The sequence below is a fragment of the Ostrinia furnacalis genome, unplaced genomic scaffold (assembly GCF_004193835.3).
Source record: "Ostrinia furnacalis isolate ACB-3 unplaced genomic scaffold, ASM419383v2 OfSCF0155, whole genome shotgun sequence".
NCBI classification, from domain to species: Eukaryota; Metazoa; Arthropoda; class Insecta; order Lepidoptera; family Crambidae; genus Ostrinia; species Ostrinia furnacalis.
In genome coordinates this window covers 374,176-396,767 of record NW_021130394.1, presented here as the reverse complement: position 1 = coordinate 396,767, position 22,592 = coordinate 374,176, and the positions used below count along the sequence as shown (strand labels likewise).

Sequence of the window (22,592 nt, the reverse complement as noted above, 5' to 3'; positions counted from 1 at the left end):
CCACTTGACTATGGCTACCTAATTAGCAACAGAAGTGCGCACTAAGCTTCTTCAGTTCATAGAACAATAAAACATATTTTGTGTAAATTAATTAAGGTATTGGTAGGTACACCAATTTATTGAGAACCTGCTTGGGCTACTTGACTTATGCCCGATTCCCATATTTGATCTTCTATTCCAAGATATTAGCAATCTTCAGATCATAATCTACTTACCTACTGCATAGTTTGGTCTCCAACCCGCTCTACATTGTATCTCAAGAGCTACATTGACTTGGGAGTTGGGATACCTACCTACTTGAATTTTTATTTCAACAAATCATTATTAAGTAGGTATACAAATCAACGCGTACCGAGATAGTTAGGCCTAGGATACGCGCCGCCATAAGCTTTTATCGATTTTACATGATAAGCCTAATTGTCGTCTAAAATCAACGATATGATTACCACCCTAGCCCAGCTGGACGCAAGATATGTAGGTCTTCAAAGGTCTGAATGGTTGTCGACTACTAAGTACGAAATCGGTCACATTCTTGGGAGTTGTTCCTGGTTTGGTTAGGATATAACCAGCTTGAATTAAATTGTTCATTCGCAAAGACGAATGAATCCATCAGTCGATTACCTACCACTTAAATGTGCTTGATTTCTAGCAATCCTTTGCCATAGCGTCTTTATTACTTACTCTGTACAGTACATATTACGCTCAATCAACAGCACATTCAGACATTCATATAAGTCAGGCATCTAGGTATTGTGTGGTTAAATCAGACAGTGTCCATAAAAAGCTTCACAATACAAATTTAACGATCACTGACGGACTATCCGTAGAGTTAACAACTTATAACGCTTCTACTAGGTACTAATAAAGTTCGTAATTAGCCTAAAATTGTGAAAACGTGAGGTAAGCATTTTCCCTCTTATTTAAAATCGGCGTCAGATTATCAGCTAACTGCGCATGGGCCGTTAATGACACGTTTGCTAGTAAGCAGATACAGTCAACAGCACATCAGGTTATCCATTTTTGTCGGAAAACAGCACCTAAGTTCAGAGGCATAAGGAGGAGGAGTCCAGTGTTGAGCTTGCTATGATGTCTGTACCTATCTAGTCGTGTAAATTCTTGTCTAATCACCATATCGCAAGCAGTACTCACATTTTCGCGGAAGACGCCCATTACGTTTCCATTAGAAGTGGCGCCTTAGTCGCAGACTCTTTGGAGATACAGAAATATAGCGTTAAAATACGGTGGTTATCCTACATAGATCCTAATTTGGTAAATATTGAATACACGTCTTGTTGCAACATAAGTAAAGTATGATTATCTTTAATTTAACACCTACCGGACTACTACAGACTTTTCTCTACTTTTGGGGCTATAAACATAAGTGTTGTGTTAAGTTGCATCACCGTAACTTTAACCGTAACTATAGCGTTACGTTTTTAAAAGCACCAGAAGTGGTACTATTTGTAACTGGAAAAAAGCACGTTTTTATCGATAAAGTACTGTATTTTTATATCAGCTTATCTAACATTGTAATTTACGCGTTATCTATCTTCATCATCGCCGATAGCATCACACAATCAATACAAAATCACGTGAACCGTGAATGCTGGTAATATAATTAAAGTAGCAATCTATGCCACAGGACCTTTAAACACCTTAAAATTACGCTACTACCTACTACACATTAATGCCAAAATACTGGTCAAAATTGAATAAATATTTTTTGATTTGACTGTACCTACTTTTCTAAGACAAAATAATTTAGAGTTTGAACCTCGTTTTGTAATTAGATCTGAGAGTCGCATGACCGTCCTCGAATTGGATGGATAAACTCCCAGATCAAAATTCTTTTGCCCCTTCCCCTTCCTGCTAGACCGGTTTTCATGGAACAAATCATCAAAACCCGCTTCCTTACAACTTCCTTCCAGTCTCTCCCTCATTCTCGGCACCCCATCATCATCGTTAGACCCCAATGTGACCCTATTACTTTGGACCGGGTTTTCTTGTCTTTAATAACGGTTTTGTTCAGCATCTTTGCTGCTTGTCGTGTAACTACATAATTAAGTAGGTAGTGTAGGTACTCAATGTAGCTTTTGGTGAGCGAGCGTGTAACTCAGTTTCTTACAAATATATTTTTTATTTGACTGCATCACACCTGATGTTAACTGAGATGCAGTCTAGGATGGTACAAGCTGCCCTGTTAGTACCTATTCGCTCTCGTCTTGAAGAGGCCCGGATTATAAGCAGTAGCTATTCGGGAAAGACAGCAGCAAGCAGTGAATGTATAAGTAATTATGGTCACTGTTAGATATTTCCTTGTTTGATCAGACTTACCTACCCTACCCCTTTACCACAGTAGATAATTAGCTCATATATATACTGTGCCTTTACTATCTACGTATCTAATAGATGTACTCTTGATTTATTTTGATACTCTATCTTGTGTGTAGATCGAGATGTCTTTTAGAGACTACAAAGGAAGGAGTGACTTGACTCCAAATGAAGTAGAAGAACGAATTTTTAATAGATTCCCTTCATCCATCACATCTTAAGGCAGCCAAAATAGATGGCATTTTCTCACTTTCAGTTTCCCAGTGCTGTTTAAGTTTTCCTATGGCACGCAGACGTCATCATTTTTGGCAAAGAACACTGCACGTGTTTTGTCGTGATGATTATGTTGTATGCTCAACATGTAGGCACGGGATCGATGGTAATTTATAGCTTCGTTGAGCTAGCAAGATAGGATTCTTTTGAATTGAAGTTTTCCTGGGATTCAAGGGGTTCAAGATGGGAAGAGCTTCCAAGTCTCATGAAGTTTGGAAAAGTCAAAGAAAACATGGAGATTGGAAACCATAGGCATGAACGAACATTATCTGAAAAGCACTAAGTAGGTACATTGAAGTAGTCAAAAATCATAGTTAATAATTATGGGGGAGACATAAGTATACAGCAGTTGGCTGATGATCTAACGCCTAAAATAAGTTGTTAATTTGTTTTATGCTACATATTGATACAATCATGGATAATTGAGTGTTGTATTTATTAATATTGAACCCTATTTACCGATTCAGCAGATCTACACTAGTATGTAGTTACGTCTCTAGTTAATAGACAAAACGCTCTATGTCGCCATCTTGTTGTCTGTGGTAATCTCTCTGCAATAAAACTGCGTCTGCTAAATTTAAACTATTTTTATTTAAATTCATCAGGTTATGGGCCCAGGCCACCTGATTTTTGCATAAAAGTGAACAGTAGAATAAAACAAATAGTTTAACAGTTAGTAAATTGAGAAATACGCAAAAATATTGCAAAAAATTTTCACGTGGTTCCATCTTTAAAATTCAGCAAAAATGTCGTCAAATAATACAATGGCGTTAATCGAAAAGCTGACAGGACGAGATAATTATCCCACTTGGAAATTCGCAGTCCAAACATATCTCGAACATGAGGAACTTTGGTGCTGTATAACGGCGAAGGAGCCTGTTGATTCCAGACTTGACACGAAGGCCAAATCGAAAATAATTTTACTTGTACATCCTATCAACTATGTACATATTCAAGAGGCCAAAACTGCAAGAGAGGTATGGAATAACCTCGCCAAAGCGTTCGATGATAACGGTTTGACACGCCGTGTTGGATTGCTAAGAGATCTGATCACAACCACAAATTCAATCAGGATTCAATTTGTTTGAATATAGATAACCAAAGTGCAATTTGTTTAATCAAAAATATTGATTACCATAAGCGTTGTAAACACATCGATGTCAAATATAATTTTATAAAGGAGAAATATGTAGAGAAACAAATTGATCTCAATTATGTTTGTACTAAGGAGCAATTTGCTGATGTATTCACTAAAGCTTTACCTAGAGACAAGTTTCAGTATCTTAGAAGTAAAATTGGTATTATGAAACTTGCACATTACTAAAACTGTTAATTTTTGGTGAGAGCTATTAATATGTCTTTAAGTTTACTTTAGATGCAAAATGTTATTTGTATTGATTTTAAAGTAGTTATGTTTTAAGAACAAGGGTTCAAATTAGGTGAGAGTGTTGTATTTATTAATATTGAACCCTATTTACCGATTCAGCAGATCTACACTAGTATGTAGTTACGTCTCTAGTTAATAGACAAAACGCTCTATGTCGCCATCTTGTTGTCTGTGGTAATCTCTCTGCAATAAAACTGCGTCTGCTAAATTTAAACTATTTTTATTTAAATTCATCATTGAGTTTTAACCGCTGTTATAGAGTCGCTTTATTTTGCAGGCGTCTAAAGAAAAAAGAAAAAGGTTGATACAGTTTTCTGAAACAATTCGTAGATAAGGCTGAAGAAATATTTTTACAGATAAATGGATCTTTTTCAGTATATTATTTTCGTTGATCTGATTTTTGTTCTTGGTAATTTGCGATGACTAAAAGCTATGAAGCGAGATAAAATTGTGTAAGTTATTAATCATTCGATCCTCAGTGATAAGTCATATCAGAAACGATGCATCTTATTCATCTGAAAAGTAATATCAAAAATATTCTCTTTATTTGCAATGAAAGTATCTACCTACATACCTAGGTAGGTATGTCACATTGTCTGTATTTGTACATTACAGTGTCGTCACGAGTCACACGAAGAGCATGTCAATATTCATGACGACCGATTCTTGGAATGTCCGAGCGAGATAAAAGATTTGTCTCTAAAAACGGTATTAGAAGTTCTCATAATTAGAAAGGCTATTTTACTAGAATTGTAGCCAAACTTCGATTACTTAAGGTCTGTTTATCGATGAACATTTTGTACTAAAGTTAATAAAACATTATTTTTTAATATCCCGAATTGTTTTTTCTAAATGTAGGGTTTGCTTTTAAGATACCTAATATTGGTACGGGTTAATTTGTTTTTCATACGAAGAACTACGAGTATCATCAAGTTCTTGCGTGTGGGGCCATCAAAGTTATGAAAAGTTTTGAAACCATGACAAAAAGCGGAAAATTAAAAACTCATTGGGCAAAGTCCACTCAGCTACTCATAACTAGTAATAATTAGGTATTATTTACCTAAGTATGTTTGGAAATCGGTTCTAGATAGATTTACTGAATAAACTTGACAGTTAAGCTGAATAAACTTAGCTCATCGCCCCTGATTTACCAATTTGATGAGTCCTGAACCTTGAAAAGTCAAAGCCTAATTTACGGTAGCCAAAAGTTATGTCAATAGTCCTGGTGATGTATGGTCTACGAAGTGGTGTTCGAAAGTGATTTAGGGCGTCCCTTGGCGTAGGAGCACCGCGGCGCTGTGGCGGCGCCACGCGTCTCGCCGCCGCCGATTCGGTTCCAAGCCCACGTCACGGCGCGCGCCATACAGCGGACGCCGCACCACACCGGCCCGACTCCGCGCGCTCCGATGTCGTGAAACTCGTGAACGCGCTCGCCCCACCCGCTCATTGCCGACTTGACCGCAACCGTGGAGCGACGTACTCTTGGCAACGCGTCTTCCTAATTTAAATCGCCAACTTTTTTTTCACCAAAAAACACTATAAAAACACAACTCAGTCAACCTCTCGAACACAACGAAACGTTCACGATTGAACGCGGTCACCGAAACATCTTTTCGCACGCCGAAAAAGTTTTTAACTGCAATTTTAGACGGCGATTTGCGGAGCGCAACTCGCTTTCAGAATAATTTTGTTTGGAATTGTTTTCTAAATTTTTAGAGATATTTACCTAGTTTTTTTTCTTTGTGACGATTTCGACAAATTTTCAATAGACGTGGAGCAGATAAGGAGCGAAAATGTCGAAAAAACATCTTCACAATCAAGCTGCGATACCGTTAGCCCCGGCGGTGTTTAAGGTGAGTTTCTTTTTTGTTTATCTTCATTTGTTTTACCTATTGGCGAATTTTATTTATTTTTTATGTGTTTGTTTTTACGATTCTTGTGGATCGGGTCGTACTTGAAACGAATGCTTTGCGATAATTCAGTTTGAAAGTGGACGTAAACTGCGCTGAGAATTAGAACGTGTTCACATAAAATGAAACTCGTTTTCATCATAATTTTAATTCTCCTCGAGTTATTTACAGTGTTTGTATGATTTTCTCTACTTTCAAAGAATCTCACCTCGTGTGCAAAACGCGTGACCTCAATCAAAAGTTGTCTCGGTCAGCCAAATCGGCCTGAAGAGTTGTTACAGTTTATTCATTATTTCCCCGAGTATTGTTGACGTCACTTAACGGAAAAGTATTTTCCTTGAGCAGTTCCGAAGCGGCTGAAGTTCGTATGCGTAATTAGTATTGTAATGATTGCATCATTTAAAGCAACACTTTTTACAGTCAATTGGTGCGTTCAATTGAATTGCTGAGCGAGTGCCTGAAACCGCCTACGCGTGTCTTGGGCCAAAACATGTTTGTGACCGCGACCCTACACGCCTCCGCAGTGCTAATCATTTAACTCTTGTTGGGCAGTTTCAGACAATTTCATTAAACCAAACAATATTTTCCTTAATTTCAGTACGATATAATGCAATATTAAATTTTTCTCAGCCCTTACTGCATTTGTGGGTATTTAACTCAAATCTTTATTGCACCACCCTCAATGACCACCCCTGAATATAATAAATTCATAATACTTACTAGATAACGCACACATACCTATTGCTATATCGCTTATACATAGTTGGTTTTCAAACCAGTTGTAAAAAGGTGAAAGGTAAAACATTTCTTTTAATACAATAGCTATTTAATAAACTACCTCTATTTGCCGCAACTATATAAATTAGAATTTAACGCACAATAGTCTATTTATTTACAAATACTTTGTATTCCCAGAAATCTAAGCAGAAAATAGTTTTCACGAAATAATGAACTTTCAGAATCTATTTTCAATTCCCCTTCAGAATGTACTTGCATCTTGAACTCATCCTCTTAATACTTAGTATTAAAGTGCTATGCATCTCATTTAACCCCTAAACTGAATACATAATAGCTACAGTTCCGTATCACTTTATTTCTACGTGGGCAGACTGCATTATACAGCACAGGACATGGCCCATTTGCTGAAATAAGCTGTGGACAAAACACCACACCAGTAATTTCTTAATGTCCTTAAAATATGAATCAGGCGACTAAATAAAGCCGTTGTTAAAATATATTCATTTATATTTGGTAAAAAGACGTTTTTCAGCAGAAAACTGAACTGCATGTTTCATTCATTACTTTACATCTGTGACACAATACCTACCTCCCTATTTTGTAGGTAGGTCTATATATAAATATGTTTCCCTGTGCTGGTTAAACTGTTAACATTATATTCCCATGTAGATGACTGAAAATTCAATTTAATAATCACTAAAAACTATTGAAAGAAGTGTAATTAAAGTTCATAACATAATAAATAACTTCTCTTTGTTTAGAACAGTTTTATATATAAACTATATTTTAACACTTTATAAATGTTAAGCCTAACTTGTTAACTAGTTTAAACCAGTTTAAACATGTCCGTCCTATTAAGACCGATGTCATTATTTTTAAGGTAATTGTTCGTATTGGCCGCTGCGATACAAGCTTTCCTGCTTAGTGCAGAGACCGCCAGAATAATTTGTACAATGTGACATCTTTTAGTAATAAATACTTTTTTACTTTTTTTTTTTTTTTACTTTACTTTTTTTTTCTTATTCTAGAACGTTATTTGGGCTACACACTACTACTTCCTATAAAGTACTTCAATTAAATTAATTTAATGCATAGTTTTAATAATTAAATAGAATGAGACTAACCAGAAAGCAATTTAAAAAATAAAATATAATATTTTATAGGCAGGTACAAATCGTTTTAATTTAAGCTACAGCTTCAGTAACAAACATGTAAAATGATTCGGAACATAATGTATATCATGTATTCAGTGGACAGTGTTATAATGGTAACAAATACAGTAAAAATTGTATTTATTCTTGGCAGTCTGCTATTTTGCAACACATAAGTAGTTAATATACAGAACAGACAAATACGGATCGAGTCGCGAAGGATTACCATACATTAATAATGTATTTGCATTACATGGTAGAATAGCCTATCAGGAACATGGGACCACTCCTTTCAGAAGGGTCGCCAAATTGAATTCTATTCCTACTTGTTCAATCAAAATTCGAGCTAGAAAGGAGAACTTGTTTTCTCTTATTTGATTGAACATTATCTTCGTACAACAAAATCAGTATAAAAAAAAACATAATATTGATATCCAATGGCTAAAATGGACGCTAGCCACGAAAGAATATTTGCAACAACTATTTTTCAGAAATTGCATTGCAAGTTTTCCAACTACCCTTATAAACTGTCACATACTGTACATACTAATTGCACTCAATTAAGAAACATTAAGACGCTGGCTCCACTCATTTCTCGAATCACTTGAAATCTGATTGAAGTGATTGCCCTTAATCAAAAAGTTAATTGGGAATCAATATTCGAACTCTCAGTCAATAATAACTGATACTGTACATACATTTCTATAGATGATCGTTGCCCGAGACCTCCACGAGGCTTTTGTATCTAACCTTCTTATATAAATGAGTGACTGGACGCGTCTGTCTGCCGTATTGTCTGTCTATCTTTAGAACTTAGAAAGAAACTAAGTAAGTAGAGATTTTGACACGATTTTCACTTAGTTAAGAGGAAGGATTTCGTTTGTAAGGAGTAATCTCTTGTAACAGTGGTCCGATTTGTATAATTCTTTCACTGATATTTAATGCTCACTTACTACGCCTTATGAATTATTAAGCATTCCAGGTACCTATGCATTATTTGCAAAATACTCAGTACTTTACAAGTACATCCATCTTCCTTTAGACTCAATTTTATCAAAAAAACAACAATGATGGTGATTAATGAAACAAAACAGAAAACGGGAGCATTACCTTGAGAATAAGTCTAGGAAGAATAATTACTAGACCAAGTAGTACATTATTCTCTGATACTAGATACTTTTGGCAAGCAAATCGGTCAGCACCGAAGGCTACCCTCGCCTCGCTATACATTATTCGAGTGAATTGCGTTTCTATTGTCCCTACTCAATGTTGTGATGTTATGTACACGTCAGTTATATCATATTTTTTCGAAAGAACCCAGTAACTTTTAGTAATAAAGGTGGTAATATACCTAAAGATAAAACTGTCTGGTAGTGGAAGATAGGGTGGTAGAATCTTGAAATACTCGCGACTTACTTTTGTACCACAAGAATTGTGCTATATTTTTCATAAAATTACGGATTCTATTGATATTCTGAAAATAACTCAAGAAAGCTTCTTTCCGTAGTATCTCCAAGCGATATTTAATTTTACGCCTTTTCCTTATTCCGGAAATAGACGGAGTCCACATGGACCGTAAGATAGCTTTCCATTAGAAAATTAAGGTGGACACGAGTGGTGCCACAGCACAAGTGAAAACCAATATAAATAAAGTAACTTTAAATTGCTATCGTTTTCCATAATGAACGGTCCTGCGCTGCCCGCATCCGAGTTCTTCCCGCGACCTTTACCAGATCGTCAGTCCACCTAGTAGGAGTAGAAAAATTAAAGGTAGCGTCTATACTATAGCTACTTTAGTTTACGCTAGAAAAGTAAATGTAATTTTGATAAATTCTAATACTATACAGCACACGCCAAACCTGAAGCGGTATGTAGAGCGTAAACTCATAAAATCTTTACTACCCCAATATCCGAGACACTGGATGAAGTTTCATACCTACTTTCCATTTCGTTCGTGTTTTCTCCTTTGTTATTATTTACTATCGAGTTGTTTGTTTTGTTAATAGACACAACAAGCAATCGAATACCAACTCAATGCCGTCCTAAAAACGTCCATAACAGGATACCATAATTATAAACTAACTTTTTTAACTCTTTACTATTCGGTTGTTGGCTGAACCAATATCAGCAATGTTTTCGTAAATAGCTCAATTTGATTTCATACGTGGGACACTATTTAAGTTGTGAGCCTAACTATGAAAACAAAGTAGTTTATTATTAAAATGGTATTGATTGCGTTTATTGGTATTGTCTTTCATGATTTATGTACTTTTTAATGTGTCCGAAACACTTCATAGCATTTTTTCCACTCAGCTTGAGGCACCTCCAAAGCATGGTTTTTGACCGCACCGACAGTTACTTCTGGCTACATAAATCGCTGTTCACGCATTTAATTTTAATATATAGGTACCAAAAGAAGTGTTTAGATTCCAAGCAAGAATTTTGTAGCGTTGGACCTGTTTATTTCATATTTTGAGTGTTCAAATAGTCAATTGTTTGACGAGACGTGTAAAAGCTCACATTTTCGTCACGAATGGCGATTCGACTATGCTGGTTAGTTTCCCTTATTAAACTGAAGACTTTTGGAAAAAAGTGGCTGTTTACTATTAAGAATTAACCATTCTAAATTTCTCTAGTGACGTTTCTGTCATATAATCGGATATTTCGAAAAAATAGGCGACCGTAAGTTTCAAAGTGTTCCGAGCGCATGGGACTTTTGTTGGAATTGGTTCATCTTAAAACACCTCCATAATCGATAGCTGTTTATTTTCAGGTTAATTATGCATAGATCCTTAATTCGTCAACTGTCACAATTTTAAAAACGGCTTTTAAAGCTTTTCAAACGTATTTATCAAACATTTCCAAGGACTAAACGACACAAGCGTCCTATTGAGCGTTTGAAAAATTTTGTGACATCCAGCGAGAAAAAAACGTATTAACCATAATATGGTCCTACAATATTTTATTACTGCTGGTGGAATCAATGCCTAAGATTATCTCAATCCTACGATATATCACATGACGAGGTTTCTCTTCCATTTTTTTGACAACATCAATGTTTTCCGCCAAAATTAGTCATTTTGGACGACTTTCTCAAAGTTCACTGGTGAGCCAATGACATACAATATTATACTTCTTAAACTAGCGTTTTACAATGTTAAAGGACAGATCTTTATTACCGAAAGTGAAATTTAGCTGACCGCTTCAGTTTTGTATTGATTAACCACGTCGAAAGCCATAGTAAATCTTCGTGCGAAAATTTCCGCAAATCAATTCCATGTTTTTGTAGTCAAGATAATTTTCAATTCAATGTTAATAATACAAAACGTGCTCAAATGATAAAAAGTTTTGAATAAAGTTGTAGTGAAAAATGTCAAACTTTTCATTAAAAGTATTAGATGTCGTCTAACAACACGTTATGTTGTCGAGGCTCACAACTTAAATAGTGCCCTAGTAAAACAACCAAAATTCCTCAACTAAAAGTTCCATGAGAACATTTCGTTTTAATCCTGAAAACTTGACCAATTTCGAATTAACTGTAAATTTAGGTCTACAGCTGCATTGAAAGCTTTAATCGAATTGGTGAACCAGTGAAGTCATAATTATTATGTTCCTTTACACAAAAACTATTGGGGAATCGCATAGACTATTGGTAGCGCAAAAAGCTACGTCAATTGACCAATGGTATCAACTAACCAATTTCTTGGCCTGAAAATTTCCGACATTAATTGAAGTGTTCAATTGGTACGGGCTTTTACAACTGCCTTTTCCTGTCGCGAAAATGAACCTTATAATCTCAGATCGGAATACCATCATTACCAAAAATAATTCAGATCCAGTCTATGGCAAGCTTTGGGTTTGATATCACTGAATAGAACCCAAATGAGCCGCCTTGTTAATGCCATAGTAACTTCAGCTCACAGACATCTATTCGTATTCTAGTTCTTTTTATTTATTTTCTTAGATTCAGTCGCGTATATAACAGAGTTGACTGTGTGATCAATTTGAGAAAAAGTTTAAGCCTAAAGCCGGGTCTAGAAGGATGTAACGCGTAATTGAATGCATCGTGTAATGTAATGGAAATAGCAAGGGCAGCACTTTACGTGTAACTCTCGTAGCATGCCATCCACACGTTACATTACACGTAATCTTACATTACACATTTGTCGGAGACAGTGTGAGGTGTGTGTTGTATGATGGACGGATGCCTGGCAGGTCTTGGTACAGGAAAACACCGTAATTTGCAGTTATCACAATAATTATATTCAAGACACCATTTTAACACCGACTCCACGTAAGATTGCGTACAAGAGAGTTGCCATTGGCAAAAAATATAAAAAATTAAAAATATTTAATGTTGCTTGCAACAACATTATACTCGTCTGGACCTGGCTTAATTTTCAGTACATAGGTAGGATAAAGAGCATTTTATTTATGCAATGTATCAAGCGTTTATACAGTCTGTCTGTATTACAATTCAGAAATGAATAGTTAATAAGTACCTACGTCAATGACAATGAAATTCATGTGTGGAAATGATATTCGCAAAGTTACGGTGCATCTAAAATGCCCCTTCTCATGTTTCGTCAAGTAGTTTTCCATTCATTGGTAGCGATATTTAAATTAGTTCTGCAAAAACCTCTCAAGCTGCAACTTCTGCTTGCTTCAGTAATAACTTAGTTCCGAGACTAAGTAGTTTAGTCAGACGATCCAGGCTTGAATCAACCTGAGTCTCAGACAAGTATGTAATTTGATTCTACAGCGTAGGTCGTGCAAAAGTCGCTCGAATAAACCGTATTTAGACGCGTTCACTGAGACATTTCCTACGAGTATGTCGGAAGTAGGTGGTTAGGTAGGTCTGGTAGGTATTCCTTAGTCCAAAATATTTTGGAAACGGTCCTGGAAAAGGCCTTGCACTATCATAAAAGTATAATTGTGCATCGATGTTATACTTTGGTAGAGTCACAATAGTGAGGATATTTGCCTTTTTTGCATTACAATTTTACAAAAAATTACTATTATTATGTAGACTTTCTTTCTTTATCACTGTTGCCTACTTGGCTGCTGGACACTGGAGTACCAATTCATACCTATTCAGCTAGCATATTGAGCTCCAAACTTTTGTGACTGGTGTATAAATATTGTGTAAAAGGTTTTGAATCCTATACGCATTTTACGTGTTCATATTAATCAATATCTCATATCGCGATCACGTTATCTCATTTTAAAATACGCTTCGAGTGGACACGTCTTCAATAACTTTTCATGACAGAATTCATAACATTGCGGCGAAACATAAGTTTGGTTACTTGATGTCGTTGTAATTTTGAACGGTTTTTCAAACAATCTTCGGGGATAATAATATACTACTCTTACTTGAGTATTCGGACTATCCATTATTTTAGGATATGTGTCTCTCCGGGGATGGTCCAAAGCGTCTTGAATATCTTGCCCGATTTAACACCACTCTTCATGAAAGTTTTAGCAATAAGAAAGGTCATGCAAATAAGTACCCTGTTTTTTGTCTTGACAAAAGATCTTTCCATACATGTGGGTGGGGATAAAAGCCTCTTACCCGGGACTAGAAACAATACATGTCTCCTCAACCTGACAGGTTGTGCATTAGCAATAAGAATAGACGCATTAGCGAAACAAAAGATATAGAATTATTTGTGTTCAACGCATAAACTTCAATAATATTATTATAACTTGAATGCATCGCAAGTCGGTCACGCACGGCGTAAACATTTCTTCGTGCATTGTCAGATGCACAATGTTGTTAGAAATAATGTAAAATTCACGTGTCTGTTTACACTTCCCGGTGTCATGTGCGCATTGTCCGGTCAGTGTAAGGCGACCCTACGTACACTTTTCACGACAATGGCTAATGCTTCCAATGAAATCTATCCGCGAACAATGCTGATCACGCTGATCGCTCACATCGTTCAAATAATAATTAATAGGACCAAGTTTCCTCTATGCATAGGAAATTTTATATGAGGATAACTGAACGCACACTAAAATTAAACAAGTACCTACAATGTACAATCAGCGTCAAAATTCAGTTGATTAATTATGATGACTCAATATCGTGTTTGATTATGGCTGATATAAATAGTCTATGTAGAAGTGGTTAATCTTCATACTTTTCAGTGTCACTTCCATCTAAAATTAGTTAGTAGTACAAACTTGCTTGTTTAATCAAGGTCTTAGAAAGTTGCGAAAATTAAGTCTACATAATATTGTTGTAATGTAAAGTTCAGCGAGTCGCCCTTGTAGAGATTTTGGCCTTAGCTTACTGAAGCGCGCTTGTAACGTGCGCGCGCGCTCATTGTGCGGCCTCCAAATCGGTGCGAGGAGTGTAGAGGAGGCGGTCGCGACCGCGGATAGCTTCGCTCACTCGTCGGCTTGTAATTCAGCCAACAAGCGCGTGCGGGCGCCGTCACTTTTATCGCTGCTGTAATACGGATGGTATTGCAATGCGATGCCGTCATTTAGCGTTGGTACAAGTTATACGAGCAAGGCGCTTAGGCAATGGAAATTTCCACTGCCGCGCCACAGAATAATTAAGTAAGCAGTATTACAAACGTATTCATACGAACATATTACGGCTGAAGCAACAATGATGTAACATCAGTATAGATTAAAAAACATAATGCAAATGCCTCAGTCACATGCATAACATTCAGAAGGGTGCGAAAAGCCACGAATTTATCAGCTCCACAATCAGAAAACACCTAATTACCCTCGATAACTACCTTCTAGTTTGCGATTAAAAATTAGGCAGACTTGGAAAGTATTGTAGCGTTCAAAAGCATTATCTCTTCGACAAAAACATGTTGAAAAACATGGTCAAAAGGGATAGTAGAGAGTATTCCTATTGCGTGCTTTGCTACCGAACGGTTCAGGGTAATTTCAAGGACACTGTCGAAACTGAATAACTGTCGACTTAAAATATACTGTGGCCGCGCTTCGCTCGCCGCGTCGCGCCGGCTGCCGCGCCCGCCCCGCGCCTCACCCCGCACGCATACCCGAATGCCGTTTCTCATGTTCTCATGTCTCGGCGCTCCCCTTTTCATTCCTTGAGATTCACAAAACACCCATTCAAGGGCTCCGAGCTCCCGCTAGAGCCTGTTCTCTGCGCCGTTGATGAATAGATCGGCATCCATGCACGATTCATAAAAGAATTTCGTTGCTGGCCGCTGGGCGCGACTTGTCGACCTGTCTCGACAAGTTCAGATGACACAAAGGGGTTCCTTTTTTGTAATGATGTGTCAATTTCAATTGGGCTTTTATTAGACCCAATAATGCTGCGAGTTGCGTGGCGCCATCGCTGCCTAAATACCGTTGCAAAAAACAGTCGACGACCGTAGTGTCTGTGTGTCCGACGGAGCCAGACAGCGAGCATAGGTTGTTTTGTCTTTTGTATTCGCTGTTACCTGAGAAATCACGGCCTCATTATCTATAACAATGGGCTTTCGATTTTTCCAGAAACAGGTTTTTTTGGAACACTTTTGTAAGGGTTTGAACTGCTTCTGAGGAATTTTTAGCAGCTTTATCAAGGACTCTTCCGTTAATTTGTTATTGCTGTTGAGATTTGGTGTTTGGCAACATGTTTTTATTATGACTGGAGTGCTGATTTGTAACTGGTGGCTTATTCAATAGTTAGCACCTACATCTCGGTGGGTGGCATTTGCGGATCACCTACACGCTACTTTCACAGCCCATTGTTTTGGTTGCACTTCAAATACTAATGAGGCCGTGGCTCCTCGTGACCAAACACTGGCAGTCTGTTTGTCTATTAGGAGACTAACTCTTCAATTCTGTAGGACTCCATAAATAACAAATATGTATTTGCCAAAAAATACGTCAATCAATAGAGCTGTATTGAAACTTTAAGTATAAGTTGTGTGCCTTTTTGTAGACATTAAAAACTAAAATAGTCATCGTTCGGAGAAACAAAACAACCTAGCATCCCATTAGGTATAACGTGAAGTATTTTAGCTATTCATTAAAAAACTAAGAGTCATCCTAATGTTTGAACGTCTCAAAAAAGACAAAGCAAATGTACCTATCGGGCATTCGCGTTCATTACCGCGCTCAAATTATGTTAAGTGGGTATCTTGCTCATATTCTGTGCTATTATTTTAAGGTTGGTTGTACAGCAGCACCTTAAGCTAAACACTGGTGCATTTAATGTCGTCGTAAAAGGAGCTATTTTGCAACAAAAGGATTTAGTCTGATGTGCTGAACACTGTACTATTCTTTTACGTTTTTTTTGTATGATAGAAAACCATTTATTAATTTCTGATACAAAATAACATAGTGCACCATATTATTTTTAGAAATAGTTGTTTTTTAATTCAGCGTTGTTTCTGCAAAGATCCTAAAACGGAATCGGAAAATCGAATTTGATGATATTCCCAATTAACAGAAAATCTTATAGGAAACAAATTCCTGACCAAAAAATGTTACCTATTACTTTTATGACAATATGCACGCATGTAGAGTCACGGGAAAAAACGTAGTTTCTAAAGCTACATAACTTTTTTTCCTAATATGAAATCTATAAACTATATCTACTAGTAAATATCGAGAAACAAAGATAAATCAACGACGATATATCGTCACCGTCGTGGCAGAATTAAATAACTGACAAAACCAAAGTTGCGAGATATTCACGTTTTTGTGTTTTTTTTCGTTAAAAATGGCGATAACTTTTAAGGGTTAAAATATTTTACTGTCGGTCTTTTGATATTTTATACAGCAAATTTACCTTTATTAATTCAAAAGTATTCGATGACGTTACTTTGTATTATTTTAAATAAAAAAATAAAAATGTAATTATTTAGTTTTGCCACAACCGTATTTTACAACTAAGTTGCAGTTATTTAGTTTTTGAATGTCACTTATTTAGTTTTGCCTCAACCAAGGTATTACAAAAACGAATATTTCCATTGAATAAGTACACTTGTTTAATTTTGCCACACTTTTATTGACCTAAATGTTGATTTGTTCATTTTATTTTATTTGTTTTGTCAATGCAATTTTAGTCAAAATCTGTAAAATTGTTAAATAATACTAGAATATACCTACTTATTTAATACTTATAAATTTTTAACAAATTGGTATGGTAACCATCAACATCAGATTCCTATAACATTGAAATACAATTGAAAGAACCAACATCGAAATGAATATCAAGATTAAAATAATCCAAAAACAATAAAACTGTAATAGGGATCTCTCCCTAGGGATCCATAGGGATTCCTTACCCTCAACGTCATAGCAGAACGACGTTCAATGTCTCTGCAGATCTCCGTTGACGCTAAGGCACATCGGCAGCTCAATAGACAGATATGGAAGTCCTTGCAACATGATGTTCGCAACTTTAATACAAATTGTATTAAAGAGGCGATAGAGCGGAACCAAGGCTCGAAAGTGTTCGCAAGAGACTACTCTATTGGGCGAAGCTAGCTTACGAAGCTGAAGACTGCGGAAGGTAGTGTAACGTCAACAAAAGCCGAGGTTCTGGGTGAGATTGAAAAGTTTTATGGACAGCTGTATACCTCGACGAAGATGTTGTGGATATCAGCATTATCAGCCTATATGAGATTAGGATGGCTCTCAAACACCTAAAGAACAACAAGGTACCGGGTGATGACGGAATAACCTCGAAGCTTCTGAACGCGGGTGGAACATCGATATTAAAGTCAAGTCCTTCAGAGACTATTTAACTTCGTCTTACTCCAGGGAACAACGCCAGAGGCATGGAACAGAAGCGTGGTGGTACTCTTCTTCAAGAAAGGGGATAAAACCTTGCTGAAGAATTACTGACTAATCTCACTTCTGAGTCATGTCTACAAGCTGTTTTCTAAAGTTATCACGAATGATCTCGCGCGTAGGTTCGATGACTTCCAGCCTCCCGAACAAGCCGGTTTCTGAAAAGTATCGGTACATATCGAGGTGCTGAAGTGCTTATACACGCCACCATGTTGGTCCGAGTACAGGAGTGGAGTACGAGGGCGATTCCTCTGCAGCGAGGCATGAGGGAGATGTTATATCTCCGGATCTCCGAAACTATTCACCGCTGCATTGGAAGACGCTTTCAAACTCCTCGAATAGAAAGGATTCGGCATAAACATCAACGACGAGTACATCACTCACCTTCGGTTTGCCGACGATATTGTGTGGTCAGTGCAAAATCACTGGAAGACCTCGGCACAATGCTCGAAGACCTTAATCTCCCAAAAGGTAGGCCTTCGGGTGAACAACATAGAAAAACGAAGCTTTTGTCAGTTTTGTCGAATGTCTATGTTGCGCCCTCCTACCCAGTTTCGGTTAGGAGCTCGAATCTCGAGATTGTTGACAAGTATGTCTACCTCGGACAAACGTTAACTAGGTAGAGAAAGAGGTCGAATCCAACTCGGCTGGGTAGCGTTCGGGAAACTACACAACATCCTTTCATCCAAAATATTTCAGTACCTAAAGACGAAAATCTACGATCTGTATGTGTTACCACTGATGATGTATGGCTCGGGAACGCGGCCTCTTACTATAGGCCTTATAAATAAGCTCAAAGTTGCACAGCGTGCTTTGAAGAGGGCTATGCTCGGTTTTTCTGTACAAGAGACAAGGCACATAGTACGCAGAACTGACAGACGATGGGGCAGCAAGGTTCTGGAGTGGAGGGCACGTACCGGAAAGCACAACGTGGACTTCATAAAGGTAGCAAGAAAGCACTGGATGCAGACCGCTACCAGCCGGTCATATTGAAAATCATTGGGGGAGACCTATGTTCGGCAGTTGACGTCCTATATGGCTGAAATGATGATAATGATGAAGGTAACTATCCAGATTCAACATCTGAGTAATGAACATTGAAATTAAAAGTAACATTTAAAGTAATGTTACAAAAATGAAATAAATCAAAAACACAATTGTACGAGTATTTTGAAGCAATGTTTCGGATTGAGTTGTGGCAGAATTAAATAAAGTCACTTGTTGACTTTCTTAGTACAAGTATTTTGAAGCAACGTTCGCAGTGAGTTGTGGCAGAATTAAATAAAGTCACTTATTCAGTTTTGCCACGTAAATTCTACAACAAACAGAGTTGTAATTTATGGTCAATAGTTTCACTAAACTGAAGATATCTTTGGAAATATCATAGATATTGCCACGGGAGTAAGATCAAAATATAGGTAACACTTTCTACTTTACAAAAAGTGGAAAAAGTGGTTTTTGCCAAAAGTGTCAGTTATTTAATTCTGCCACGACGGTGACGATATTTAGTGCTTAACGCTCGTGATCGCGACTGTACGCTTATTGGTTGTTTAAATAAATACGTGTTAATGTGACGATTTTCATTTACAGAATCGGTTTATTGGCAATATCGACTTATAGATAGGATATATTTTATAATTTAAGTAGATGGCCTTTTATGTATTTACACAGGTAGTAAAGTCCCTTATCGTATACATCGATATGGTTATGATTTTTGTTTATTTCCAACTTTGGGACTTCGCTGGAAAAGTACTAGCACTATCCAGCCATCAAGTGAAATGTACTAAAAAGAACGTAGATTGTAGCAATATAACCTTTTATAAATCCTAAAAATAATGACTAATTTACCATGAAAACTTTGTCACTATCCCAAAATATTCGGTTAGACTCATCTTGATTACAAACGCCGACATCAATCAAGATAAAAATAAAATAAAATACCTCGTTGACATTGTATAGCAAAAACCATGATACTGGCGATCTATTCATAGCTTAGCACAGCGGAAACGTAATCTGTGGTGCGTTATAGCTTTTGTTAACACATGTAACATAACATTGTTACAATTTAAGTTCGACAGTCTTTAATTAACTCTAACATGGACACAACTTAAGTTGGACGGTAATTAAACGTCGCTGCCTGATCAGCAACAGATGGTAGACATAAATAAACGCATAATTTTGATCACATAGTTTATTTAGTACAAGTCCTAAAGTAATTTTACCACGCTGCACTCTCGTGTAAACATATTTACCTAAGTCCGGTATATTCGACTACATAATATTGTGGCATATTATGTACATAGTTTTAACAGGTGCTCTTTTGCAACAAACATCTATGGACTCACATATTTATGTTTTTGTCGCTACTTAAGTTTTAGTACCTGTATAGATCGAAAAATCTTACTAGTTTCGGGGGCTCTACAACCAGGGATCATACACAAAAAGGGACACAAAACTCTCCCAAATGAAGAAATTGCATGGGGCTTATAAGAACTATGATTAATATTACGTCGGGCTATCGTCACAGTATATATAGATTTATCTACTGTGCTATCGTACCATAAGACCAGGGCCCCGATTGCGCTAATTTATTATCCCCAATTCAATCCCGTTTCATCGCCAGTCGCATTCTATTTTCATTCCAGCCAATGTGCGATTCGGTATCGCGGTAAAGTTCACACGCGAACAAAGATGGAGGATTTATGCACTTTCCATAAAAAATCCGAAAACCTTATTTTTTAAGCTAATGATTAAAAACAGCAAATGTTCGTGAAGTTTGAGAAAAAGTAGCTTTCTGTCAGCTTTTACAAAAGCGCAGTTACATTCTGTTTACATTTCAGATACGTTTGAACTAGCTGTCAAAACGACACCACGATAAGGATTTGTCAAATAGCTGAATTTCGTTCATAGTCCAGTCGCGTTGCAAATGAAGATTTTTAGCGCGATCGGGGCCCAGTGCGTCCAACAGTTATGTTACAGCACCATCGATTATATCGCGGCACGCACCGTGTCGATAAGATAACGTGACCTTGATTTTGCTTTGTAATAATTAGTTTTTCGCACGTACTTTACTACAGTTGGAAGTTTTTAAACCACGGAGTACTACCTAGGTACTTAAGTGTCAAACGTAACTTATTGCAAGAAATGATACCTACTCAACTTGGCGGAGGAACAACCGTCCTCCCAGATGTGACATCCAAAGATAAAAGAATCCGTCACATTTGCTGTGTAATTTCCTGAATAAATGCAAGTATTTAAAAGGTAGAGCCGTTTCAATCGAACAAAAAACTTGTAAAAAATGAGAAGCCTAATTTTTTTCTTACATTGACTAAATTTTAACGCGAATTGTTTGCGTTGTCCGTAAAGAAGAGCCATGTCACGGTAGTTGGTGACTAAGTTGGTAAAAATGGTTTCGAATTTATTACTAAGCCTGATTTCATGGCGCGAAAGTGTATGTACAAGGGACCATGTTTTCATAAGTTGAGTGTGAATTTGGTATTATCACCAGGCACTTGAGATACTCGATTCGGTTTGATCGGTAACTGCATTGTTAAATTTTCCTTATCAGCGGTCACGTTGTTTTTCAATGATAGAGTTGCATTTTCCAATCTAGTGTGTTGTGTGCCACGTGCGTGATGTAGAGACAACAACACTTTAAATATACGTGTTCTTTTTAAAAACGCTTTTATTACAACTACTTAAGAAGATTACAGTGAACCTCAATGTGCCGTCTTAGGTATATCGAATATCTAACGCGCCGCTTCACGATTATGGTAAACCTCCTAAAATGCCAAAATCTTACACCGTAAGTCGTTCAAGCTGGCATGTGCCTTCAAGATGTGAATTAGCATAATTTTTGTTATTGATGTTTGGAGGAATTGAGTTTTTCATTGTAATTGTGAGATAGACTTTGAACTGTGTCATTTACATACTGTTAATTGAATGAAATACTAAATTACGAACAAAGTTTTTCCCGTACCCATTTACACGGGTAGACAGATAGCTTCAGCTAAGAAACCTTACCTACACTGCCATTTTCTGTAGTTATTCACGCCAGTGTTCACACATGCGCCCCTAATGCGAGTGTCAACATTACTTGAAGCTTTCATGATAAACTGTAATCAGAGTGGACCAAAGACTGAACACTGAACACCGCGCCTAGGGTTGCCAGGTTTTTGGCTTTTTATGGTCATGTCCGGCCTGTCCGGCTTGTGTTAGGCTTTTTACTCGTATGTGACTGCCGCAGAAAACAATCAAGCGCACGCATCAGGATGTTGGGCAACCGATGATGATAGCACTCCACTCACTCATGAGCCATGACACTAATTGCACCCCACACTAACATAGAGTCCGGCTTTTGTGTTTTTGGACCTGGCTACCCTAACCCTCATGTCTGCCTACACGTTAACTTGATCCGCCAATATCGCTAATATACTTACTACTAATTCCATTTTATATTAATTACAGAATGCCATTAGTATAGCAAATAACGTTATCTATCTATCTTTTAATCTTCCGTAATCCTCCATGGAAAAAACCGAAGGGTGGCGTAAGTTTGACGACTTTATCATACTGGGACTATTTCAGTGATCGGAATTTTAAAAGTACAGCATGTTAAGATACACTTTGAATGCAAAATCACATATTACAACTAGGTACATTAAGGTGTGACGATGTTTTATGTAGAGTCATTCCTATAAAAGGTGTGCTAAGGGTGTTACAATTTTGGTTTAGTCACGAAACACAGGGTACTAAATAAGATCAGTTCATCAGTTCTGATAAAATTAACCCCGAATAGTTATTAATACATTAATTAGGTCCAAAGTAGGTGATGTTCTACCATCAAATCATCTCAGTTATTTAAGTCACACCATTGCAATTGCTGTAGTTTTCTTTAATAAGCGTTTTGTTTCATAGCTTTTTTAATCTGAAAAGATTTCGACATGTATAAAATTGGGCATTAGCGATTAATTAATCATATATTATTGGAACAGTTACGAGTATATATTAATTGGCTTA

At 37.0% G+C, this 22,592-nt stretch overlaps 1 protein-coding gene across 1 annotated transcript in view; it reads left to right on the top strand.

Moving 5' to 3' along the window:
- The first annotated feature begins 5,375 nt into the window (after positions 1-5,375).
- LOC114353127 (proton-coupled amino acid transporter-like protein pathetic) overlaps positions 5,376-22,592 on the top strand; it is a 48,410-nt gene continuing 31,193 nt past the window's right edge. The window contains exon 1 of the mRNA XM_028304966.1: positions 5,376-5,844. Within this exon, the coding sequence (XP_028160767.1) occupies positions 5,785-5,844 (60 nt within the window). The 5' untranslated portion in view covers positions 5,376-5,784. The remainder of the gene's footprint in view (positions 5,845-22,592) is intronic.